The sequence below is a fragment of the Phyllobates terribilis genome, unplaced genomic scaffold, assembly GCF_046119375.1.
Source record: "Phyllobates terribilis strain yellow unplaced genomic scaffold, ASM4611937v1 Scaffold_664__1_contigs__length_860015, whole genome shotgun sequence".
NCBI classification, from domain to species: domain Eukaryota; kingdom Metazoa; phylum Chordata; class Amphibia; order Anura; family Dendrobatidae; genus Phyllobates; species Phyllobates terribilis.
Genome location: NW_027363424.1, coordinates 367,673 through 379,771, shown reverse-complemented (window position 1 = coordinate 379,771; position 12,099 = coordinate 367,673). Strand labels below are relative to the sequence as shown.

Sequence of the window (12,099 nt, the reverse complement as noted above, 5' to 3'; positions counted from 1 at the left end):
GTACAGAGAATAAAGACATCACACAGTAACACATAGACCACCAGTTACAGGAGCAGTGAGGGTCCTGATCACAGGCTACAATCTATGAGGAGATGGGGGACACAATAGGTAGAACGTGCCGTCATGTACAGAGAATAAAGACATCACACAGTAACACATAGACCACCAGTTACTGGAGCAGTGAGGGTCCTGATCACAGGCTACAATCTATGAGGAGATGGAGGACAGAATAGGTAGAACGTGCCGTCATGTGCAGAGAATAAAGACATCACACAGTAACACATAGACCACCAGTTACAGGAGCAGTGAGGGTCCTGATCACAGGCTACAATCTATGAGGAGATGGAGGACACAATAGGTAGAACGTGCCGTCATGTACAGAGAATAAAGACATCACACAGTAACACATAGACCACCAGTTACAGGAGCAGTGAGGGTCCTGATCACAGGCTACAATCTATGAGGAGATGGAGGACACAATAGGTAGAACGTGCCGTCATGTACAGAGAATAAAGACATCACACAGTAACACATAGACCACCAGTTACAGGGGCAGTGAGGGTCCTGATCACAGGCTACAATCTATGAGGAGATGGAGGACACAATAGGTAGAACGTGCCGTCATGTACAGAGAATAAAGACATCACACAGTAACACATAGACCACCAGTTACAGGAGCAGTGAGGGTCCTGATCACAGGCTACAATCTATGAGGAGATGGGGGACACAATAGGTAGAACGTGCCGTCATGTACAGAGAATAAAGACATCACACAGTAACACATAGACCACCAGTTACAGGAGCAGTGAGGGTCCTGATCACAGGCTACAATCTATGAGGAGATGGGGGACACAATAGGTAGAACGTGCCGTCATGTACAGAGAATAAAGACATCACACAGTAACACATAGACCACCAGTTACAGGAGCAGTGAGGGTCCTGATCACAGGCTACAATCTATGAGGAGATGGAGGACACAATAGGTAGAACGTGCCGTCATGTGCAGAGAATAAAGACATCACACAGTAACACATAGACCACCAGATACAGGGGCAGTGAGGGTCCTGATCACAGGCTACAATCTATGAGGAGATGGGGGACACAATAGGTAGAATGTGCCGTCATGTACAGAGAATAAAGACATCACACAGTAACACATAGATCACCAGTTACAGGGGCAGTGAGGGTCCTGATCACAAGCTACAATCTATGAGGAGATGGAGGACACAATAGGTAGAACGTGCCGTCATGTACAGAGAATAAAGACATCACACAGTAACACATAGACCACCAGTTACAGGGGCAGTGAGGGTCCTGATCACAGGCTACAATCTATGAGGAGATGGAGGACACAATAGGTAGAACGTGCCGTCATGTACAGAGAATAAAGACATCACACAGTAACACATAGACCACCAGTTACAGGAGCAGTGAGGGTGCGGCTGCTCACATTCTGCAATCTGTGGAAATAGGGGTGAAACTAGATGAAGAACGGCCATCATTTTAATAAATAAGGTATATGATACAGTATAAAGCTGCATGATCTAGTGATCAGCCAGTATAAATACCATTAACAGGTAATACTGAGTGCATGGTGGATGTGGAGACACATGAGTTGTAGTGAGCAGAGTCTGAGTAAAATTTAGAAAAAAGGAACAATAGAGAGTTAGTGTTACACGCACGCTGCTAGGTTCAGATAGGGGCGAGACAGGTTACATGAATTCTTTGGAATCCTGGGGGAACTGTTACTCAGGTTGACCATAGACCATGTGCTGCAGCTTCTCTCAGACACACAGGGGTACTGACCCTCAGGCACAGACACGTAGGTTGTTTCACTTGCTGACCAGACAGACTTGACAAGATTCCTCAAACCGTAGAACAGTAGCATTTAGCAAGAAGCCGCACAGCCAGTGCAAGTTAAGTCTTATGAGCAACAGGCCCAAGTGACAAACAGTACAGTTTCCTTAGCAGCACAGCAGTTCACAGTCTTCATTGTAGTACAGGACGGCACAGTTCTAATGCAAAGTCACATTAATGAACACAGCATTCTTTACAGCACAGTGAGATGGAGGAGGGGGGGGTTTGCTGAGGGAAATGATCCCTGTGACACCATTTCTTTCAGTCCTTATCTTTCTGACTGACAATACTCTCTACTGTTAGTTCAGGAACTCTTCTTGACCTGTGCTTAGCTTCACTCCTGACTTGAATCCTTTTCACTTGCAGGGGCGTTTGTGAGATACAGAACACGCATATCACCTTTCTCTTCAGCTCCAGCCAAACAGTAATTAACTTCCCCATAATCCCCCTGGGGCTCTGCTAAAACACTCCCCTTCTCATGTGACTGTGTTTACCACTCTAGTTGCTGGATGCTTCTGGAGCACTAAACTTCCTGTCTCCTGTGCTTGTGTTACCTCTAATAGTTGCTGAATGCTTTTAAAGAAACAGCACTACTTCCGCATGTCACATTGGGTTAATGAGTTGAGGCGATAGTCCTGCCTAAATAGATGTCTTTGTAAATCATGGTTAAAAATCCGGGGACTAGGTATTAGTTGGATCATTTGGGGCAGTGCATTCCTGAACACTGGCGTAGGATTGGAGAAGTTTTGGAGATGGAGGAGTGAGGATCAGATTATGGAGGATGCTAGTCTTGTATCAGTTGCAAAATGGAGGGCGTGAGTAGGGTGGTAGACAGAGATGAAAGGAGATGTAGGGCAGTTCAGCACTATGGAGAGAATGGGTAGGTAGTAGACCGAGATGAGGAGGAGATGTAGGGCGATCCAGCAGGTACATAGAAACCATGGGGCCCCATAGCAAAAGTCCTAATTGGCCCCCCCTTCCCTCTCGGTGGAGTAGACGGGTCACGGCGCATAGGAGGAGTCACAGAATGGCATACCTCATAAATTAAAAAAACGGAGAGGGACATACAGAGTAAGTTTGCTCCTATTGAAGCCCCTTACTGTTCTCACTCACTACAATATCCCTTTTATGGCCCCACAGAATATGATGCTTCCAAAAATGCATCTAACACATTGTGTGATACCCCTCCATACACACACAGTATGATGACCCCAGTGTCCCCATAACAGTATGATGTCCCCACAAGTAAATACATCCACACAATATGAGACCCAAAGTACACATGGCTTTAAGCTGCCACTTCTGATCATACAGATGATTATGGGGCAGGAAATAGAAGAGGCATTTGCAGCTATAAGCTCCTCCATGATGGAAAGGTAGGTACGTTGTACATATGGAGTTCAGCTTCTCCTGCAGCCCCATACAGATCATACAGATCAGCGCCAGGCAGAAGAGAATTGTGCAAATATGAACATTTGGAAAGTCCTCTAAATAATCAGGCAGAACGCTTCATGAGCTCTGCCCAATCATTAAGGAAATGAACAAGGGGGGTTGACAATGCTGGGTCCCCTTGATCAGGAACCATAAGACCCAGACTTTTAAACAATATTTTTTTCTTGCTAAAAATTGTGTCCTATTACCCTAAAAATATATTATACAGAAAAAAAACCTTTAATGGGGTTGTTCAAAATAATGAAAATGATGCACACAGGCAGCGCCCTATCCTCCACCTTGTAGCTGGCGGCAGCTCCTGTGCCATGTCTCCGATGCTTCTCTTCACATGGGCCGCAGATGGAGATGCATTTTTTGCAGCTTGTCGGTGGTGTTCAGCTGTAGACCATGAGGCCAGTGATCTGCAGCCATTGTACACAGAAGCATCAGGGAATGCCATGCAAGAGATGCCAGGAGCTGGAAAGAGGTGTATTCATAGGTTTATTAACAGGGCTGTCCGGACACAAGGTGCTCATTACCTAGAGACGAGATTCTGTACAAATAACCAAATAAATTATACTTACCTGCTGTCCCCCTCCCGGATCCATTGCAGGCTGCCCTGTGGTTTGCACTAGCATCAATGATGCCAACGCTATACCAGACACATGAAAGCTGCAGCTTGTGATGCATACAGTTCAAATCACCTGACCGCTGCTGCCTATCACAAACTGCAGTGGTCTTGTGTCTGGTAGAACGGTGACAACATTGATGCTGGCGCAGACCACAGATCAATCTGTCCTGAATCCAGGAGGGTGGCAGAAGGTGAATAGGATTTATTCTGTTATGTGTACAAAATCTAGACACATTAAAACCTTTTGCCCAGACAATCTCTTTAAAGGGAGTCTGTCCCCCCTGGGAGATATCTGACATCTACTATGGGCCATACAGGTGATAGAAATGTAACTCTATACCTACCTGTATGGCCCATAGTAGAGGTCTGATGGGAGTCTGTCCCCCCTGGGAGATATCTGACCTCTACTATGGACATACAGGTTATAGAAATGTAACTCTATACCTACCTGTATGGCCCATAGTAGAGGTCTGATGGGAATCTGTCCCCCCTGGGAGATATCTGACCTCTACTATGGGCCATACAGGTGATAGAAATGTAACTCTATACCTACCTGTATGGCCCATAGTAGAGGTCTGATGGGAGTCTGTCCCCCCTGGGAGATATCTGACCTCTACTATGGACATACAGGTTATAGAAATGTAACTCTATACCTACCTGTATGGCCCATAGTAGAGGTCTGATGGGAGTCTGTCCCCCCTGGGGGATATCTGACATCTACTATGGGCATACAGGTTATAGAAATGTAACTCTATACCTACCTGTATGGCCCATAGTAGAGGTCTGATGGGAGTCTGTCCCCCCTGGGAGATATCTGACATCTACTATGGGCCATACAGGTGATAGAAATGTAACTCTATACCTACCTGTATGGCCATAGTAGAGGTCTGATGGGAATCTGTCCCCCCTGGGAGATATCTGACCTCTACTATGGACATACAGGTTATAGAAATGTAACTCTATACCTACCTGTATGGCCCATAGTAGAGGTCTGATGGGAATCTGTCCCCCCTGGGAGATATCTGACCTCTACTATGGGCCATACAGGTGATAGAAATGTAACTCTATACCTACCTGTATGGCCCATAGTAGAGGTCTGATGGGAGTCTGTCCCCCCTGGGAGATATCTGACCTCTACTATGGACATACAGGTTATAGAAATGTAACTCTATACCTACCTGTATGGCCCATAGTAGAGGTCTGATGGGAGTCTGTCCCCCCTGGGGGATATCTGACATCTACTATGGGCATACAGGTTATAGAAATGTAACTCTATACCTACCTGTATGGCCCATAGTAGAGGTCTGATGGGAGTCTGTCCCCCCTGGGAGATATCTGACATCTACTATGGGCCATACAGGTGATAGAAATGTAACTCTATACCTACCTGTATGGCCATAGTAGAGGTCTGATGGGAATCTGTCCCCCCTGGGAGATATCTGACATCTACTATGGGCATACAGGTGATAGAAATGTAACTCTATACCTACCTGTATGGCCCATAGTAGAGGTCTGATGGGAGTCTGTCCCCCCTGGGAGATATCTGACATCTACTATGGGCCATACAGGTGATAGAAATGTGACTCTATACCTACCTGTATGGCCATAGTAGAGGTCTGATGGGAGTCTGTCCCTCCTGGGAGATATCTGACCTCTACTATGGACATACAGGTGATAGAAATGTGACTCTATACCTACCTGTATGGCCATAGTAGAGGTCTGATGGGAATCTGTCCCCCCTGGGAGATATCTGACCTCTACTATGGACATACAGGTTATAGAAATGTAACTCTATACCTACCTGTATGGCCCATAGTTGCCACACTGACTCTGCGTACAGCAGGTCAGGGGCCTAAGCTGACCCTAAGCTGGGGCCCTGACTAATCCCTCTTCCTGGAGGTACTGTTAAAGGTACAGAGGTCCAGGCCGCCAGCGTAACCCCTACCTCCTGAGGATCCCTGCACCTCAGTAATCTAGTCCTGAGAAGGACCCCAATCACAACAATAGGGGACAGGAAATATTATGCCAACACTCAGTACTAAGACGAACGAGACAGTACAAGGGTCAAACCAAAAACCACCTTGCATACAAAAACTACACCACTACTACAGAGGGAACACCAACGGGAAAGGAGATAAATGATAAAGCAAGGAAGGGAAAAACCACTCCAAATACACTTAGCTCAGAACTCCAAAATACCACGAACCGCTCTGTTTGTCTGTATGAAATGCTTTCACCGACACTTCCCCAACAGACCGGCAGGCATTTGAAGGAGTCCCACTACAGCAGCATTGATTGCAGCTGGGCGAGGCTGGAACTCTTCTAGCACAGAGAGAGAGAGTTAACTCCCTCACTGCCGAAAAACACAAAACACCAAAAACTCAGCTGCGAGAAGTCAGGCTGTGTAATCGTGACGATCTTCGTGGCGAAACACCCGTGACAATAGTAGAGGTCTGATGGGAATCTGTCCCCCCTGGGAGATATCTGACCTCTACTATGGGCATACCGGTGATAGAAATGTAACTCTATACCTACCTGTATGGCCATAGTAGAGGTCTGATGGGAATCTGTCCCCCCTGGGAGATATCTGACCTCTACTATGGGCATACAGGTGATAGAAATGTAACTCTATACCTACCTGTATGGCACATAGTAGAGGTCTGATGGGAGTCTGTCCCCCCTGGGAGATATCTGACCTCTACTATGGGCATACAGGTGATAGAAATGTAACTCTATACCTACCTGTATGGCCATAGTAGAGGTCTGATGGGAATCTGTCCCCCCTGGGAGATATCTGACCTCTACTATGGGCATACAGGTGATAGAAATGTAACTCTATACCTACCTGTATGACCATAGTAGAGGTCTGATGGGAATCTGTCCCCCCTGGGAGATATCTGACCTCTACTATGGGCATACAGGTGATAGAAATGTAACTCTATACCTACCTGTATGGCCATAGTAGAGGTCTGATGGGAATCTGTCCCCCCTGGGAGATATCTGACCTCTACTATGGGCATACAGGTTATAGAAATGTAACTCTATACCTAACTGTATGGCACATAGTAGAGGTCTGATGGGATTCTGTCCCCCCTGGGAGATATCTGACCTCTACTATGGACATACAGGTTATAGAAATGTAACTCTATACCTACCTGTATGGCCATAGTAGAGGTCTGATGGGAATCTGTCCCCCTGGGAGAAATCAGACCTCTACTATGGACATACAGGTGATAGATATGTAACTCTATACCTACCTGTATGGCCATAGTAGAGGTCTGATGGGAATCTGTCCCCCCTGGGAGATATCTGACCTCTACTATGGCCATACAGGTGATAGAAATGTAACTCTATACCTACCTGTATGGCCATACTAGAGTTCTGATGGGAATCTGTCCCCCCTGGGAGATATCTGACATCTACTATGGGCATACAGGTGATAGAAATGTAACTCTATACTCACCTGTATGGCCCATTGTAGAGGTCTGATGGGAGTCTGTCCCCCCTGGGAGATATCTGACCTCTACTATGGGCATACAGGTGATAGAAATGTAACTCTATACCTACCTGTATGTCCATAGTAGAGGTCTGATGGGAATCTGTCCCCCTGGAGATATCTGACCTCTACTATGGGCATACAGGTGATAGAAATGTAACTCTATACCTACCTGTATGGCCATAGTAGAGGTCTGATGGGAATCTGTCCCTCCTGGGAGATATCTGACCTCTACTATGGGCATACAGGTGATAGAAATGTAACTCTATACCTACCTGTATGGCCATAGTAGAGGTCTGATGGGAATCTGTCCCCCTGGGAGATATCTGACCTCTACTATGGGCATACAGGTTATAGAAATGTAACTCTATACCTACCTGTATGGCACATAGTAGAGGTCTGATGGGATTCTGTCCCCCCTGGGAGATATCTGACCTCTACTATGGACATACAGGTTATAGAAATGTAACTCTATACCTACCTGTATGGCCATAGTAGAGGTCTGATGGGAATCTGTCCCCCCTGGGGGATATCTGACCTCTACTATGGGCCATACAGGTGATAGAAATGTAACTCTATACCTACCTGTATGGCCATAGTAGAGGTCTGATGGGAGTCTGTCCCTCCTGGGAGATGTCTGACCTCTACTATGGACATACAGGTGATAGAAATGTAACTCTATACCTACCTGTATGGCCATAGTAGAGGTCTGATGGGAATATGTCCCCCCTGGGGGATATCTGACCTCTACTATGGGCATACAGGTGATAGAAATGTAACTCTATACCTACCTGTATGGCCATAGTAGAGGTCTGATGGGAGTCTGTCCCTCCTGGGAGATATCTGACCTCTACTATGGGCCATACAGGTGATAGAAATGTAACTCTATACCTACCTGTATGGCCATAGTAGAGGTCTGATGGGAATATGTCCCCCCTGGGAGATATCTGACCTCTACTATGGGCATACAGGTTATAGAAATGTAACTCTATACCTACCTGTATGGCCATAGTAGAGGTCTGATGGGAATCTGTCCCCCCTGGGAGATATCTGACCTCTACTATGGGCATACAGGTTATAGAAATGTAACTCTATACCTACCTGTATGTCCATAGTAGAGGTCTGATGGGAATCTGTCCCCCTGGGAGATATCTGACCTCTACTATGGGCATACAGGTTATAGAAATGTAACTCTATACCTACCTGTATGGCCCATAGTTGCCACACTGACTCTGCGTACAGCAGGTCAGGGGCCTAAGCTGACCCTAAGCTGGGGCCCTGACTAATCCCCCTTCCTGGAGGTACTGTTAAAGGTACAGAGGTCCAGGCCGCCAGCGTAACCCCTACCTCCTGAGGATCCCTGCACCTCAGTAATCTAGTCCTGAGAAGGACCCCAATCACAACAATAGGGGACAGGAAATATTATGCCAACACTCAGTACTAAGACGAACGAGACAGTACAAGGGTCAAACCAAAAACCACCTTGCATACAAAAACTACACCACTACTACAGAGGGAACACCAACGGGAAAGGAGATAAATGATAAAGCGAGGAAGGGAAAAACCACTCCAAATACACTTAGCTCAGAACTCCAAAATACCACGAACCGCTCTGTTTGTCTGTATGAAATGCTTTCACCGACACTTCCCCAACAGACCGGCAGGCATTTGAAGGAGTCCCACTACAGCAGCATTGATTGCAGCTGGGCGAGGCTGGACCTCTTCTAGCACAGAGAGAGAGAGTTAACTCCCTCACTGCCGAAAAACACAAAACACCAAAAACTCAGCTGCGAGAAGTCAGGCTGTGTAATCGTGACGATCTTCGTGGCGAAACACCCGTGACAATAGTAGAGGTCTGATGGGAATCTGTCCCCCCTGGGAGATATCTGACCTCTACTATGGGCATACCGGTGATGGAAATGTAACTCTATACCTACCTGTATGGCCATAGTAGAGGTCTGATGGGAATCTGTCCCCCCTGGGAGATATCTGACCTCTACTATGGGCATACAGGTGATAGAAATGTAACTCTATACCTACCTGTATGGCACATAGTAGAGGTCTGATGGGAGTCTGTCCCCCCTGGGAGATATCTGACCTCTACTATGGGCATACAGGTGATAGAAATGTAACTCTTTACCTACCTGTATGGCCATAGTAGAGGTCTGATGGGAATCTGTCCCCCCTGGGAGATATCTGACCTTTACTATGGGCATACAGGTGATAGAAATGTAACTCTATACCTACCTGTATGACCATAGTAGAGGTCTGATGGGAATCTGTCCCCCCTGGGAGATATCTGACCTCTACTATGGGCATACAGGTGATAGAAATGTAACTCTAGACCTACCTGTATGGCCATAGTAGAGGTCTGATGGGAATCTGTCCCCCCTGGGAGATATCTGACCTCTACTATGGGCATACAGGTTATAGAAATGTAACTCTATACCTAACTGTATGGCACATAGTAGAGGTCTGATGGGATTCTGTCCCCCCTGGGAGATATCTGACCTCTACTATAGACATACAGGTTATAGAAATGTAACTCTATACCTACCTGTATGGCCATAGTAGAGGTCTGATGGGAATCTGTCCCCCTGGGAGAAATCAGACATCTACTATGGACATACAGGTGATAGAAATGTAACTCTATACCTACCTGTATGGCCATAGTAGAGGTCTGATGGGAATCTGTCCCCCCTGGGAGATATCTGACCTCTACTATGGGCATACAGGTGATAGAAATGTAACTCTATACCTACCTGTATGGCCATAGTAGAGGTCTGATGGGAATCTGTCCCCCCTAGGAGATATCTGACCTCTACTATGGGCATACAGGTGATAAAAATGTAACTCTATACCTACCTGTATGGCCATAGTAGAGGTCTGATGGGAATCTGTCCCCCCTGGGAGATATCTGACCTCTACTATGGCCATACAGGTGATAGAAATGTAACTCTATACCTACCTGTATGGCCATAGTAGAGGTCTGATGGGAGTCTGTCCCCCCTGGGAGATATCTGACCTCTCCTATGGGCATACAGGTTATAGAAATGTAACTCTATACCTACCTGTATGGCTGATAGTAGAGGTCTAATGGGAGTCTGTTCCCCCTGGGAGATATCTGACCTCTACTATGGGCATACAGGTGATAGAAATGTAACTCTATACCTACCTGTATGGCCATAGTAGAGGTCTGATGGGAATTTGTCCCCCCTGGGAGATATCTGACCTCTACTATGGGCATACAGGTGATAGAAATGTAACTCTATACCTACCTGTATGGCCATAGTAGAGGTCTGATGGGAATCTGTCCCCCCTGGGAGATATCTGACCTCTACTATGGCCATACAGGTGATAGAAATGTAACTCTATACCTACCTGTATGGCCATACTAGAGGTCTGATGGGAATCTGTCCCCCCTGGGAGATATCTGACATCTACTATGGGCATACAGGTGATAGAAATGTAACTCTATACTCACCTGTATGGCCCATTGTAGAGGTCTGATGGGAGTCTGTCCCCCCTGGGAGATATCTGACCTCTACTATGGGCATACAGGTGATAGAAATGTAACTCTATACCTACCTGTATGGCCATAGTAGAGGTCTGATGGGAATCTGTCCCTCCTGGGAGATATCTGACCTCTACTATGGGCCACACAGGTGATAGAAATGTAACTCTATACCTACCTGTATGGCCATAGTAGAGGTCTGATGGGAGTCTGTCCCCCCTCGGAGATATCTGACCTCTACTATGGCCATACAGGTGATAGAAATGTAACTTTATACCTACCTGTATGGCCATAGTAGAGGTCTGATGGGAATCTGTCCCTCCTGGGAGATATCTGACCTCTACTATGGGCATACAGGTGATAGAAATGTAACTCTATACCTACCTGTATGGCCATAGTAGAGGTCTGATGGGAATCTGTCCCCCCTAGGAGATATCTGACCTCTACTATGGGCATACAGGTGATAAAAATGTAACTCTATACCTACCTGTATGGCCATAGTAGAGGTCTGATGGGAATCTGTCCCCCCTGGGAGATATCTGACCTCTACTATGGCCATACAGGTGATAGAAATGTAACTCTATACCTACCTGTATGGCCATAGTAGAGGTCTGATGGGAGTCTGTCCCCCCTGGGAGATATCTGACCTCTCCTATGGGCATACAGGTTATAGAAATGTAACTCTATACCTACCTGTATGGCTGATAGTAGAGGTCTAATGGGATTCTGTTCCCCCTGGGAGATATCTGACCTCTACTATGGGCATACAGGTGATAGAAATGTAACTCTATACCTACCTGTATGGCCATAGTAGAGGTCTGATGGGAATTTGTCCCCCCTGGGAGATATCTGACCTCTACTATGGGCATACAGGTGATAGAAATGTAACTCTATACCTACCTGTATGGCCATAGTAGAGGTCTGATGGGAATCTGTCCCCCCTGGGAGATATCTGACCTCTACTATGGCCATACAGGTGATAGAAATGTAACTCTATACCTACCTGTATGGCCATACTAGAGGTCTGATGGGAATCTGTCCCCCCTGGGAGATATCTGACATCTACTATGGGCATACAGGTGATAGAAATGTAACTCTATACTCACCTGTATGGCCCATTGTAGAGGTCTGATGGGAGTCTGTCCCCCCTGGGAGATATCTGACCTCTAC

At 46.4% G+C, this 12,099-nt stretch overlaps 1 protein-coding gene across 1 annotated transcript in view; it reads left to right on the top strand.

Annotated features, from left to right (window-relative positions):
• The window catches only part of LOC141235426 (uncharacterized), a 108,755-nt gene that overhangs the window by 16,112 nt on the left and 80,544 nt on the right, over positions 1-12,099 (top strand). The window contains exon 3 of the mRNA XM_073668109.1: positions 2,224-2,281. Coding sequence (XP_073524210.1) covers positions 2,224-2,281 — 58 coding nt within the window. The remainder of the gene's footprint in view (positions 1-2,223; positions 2,282-12,099) is intronic.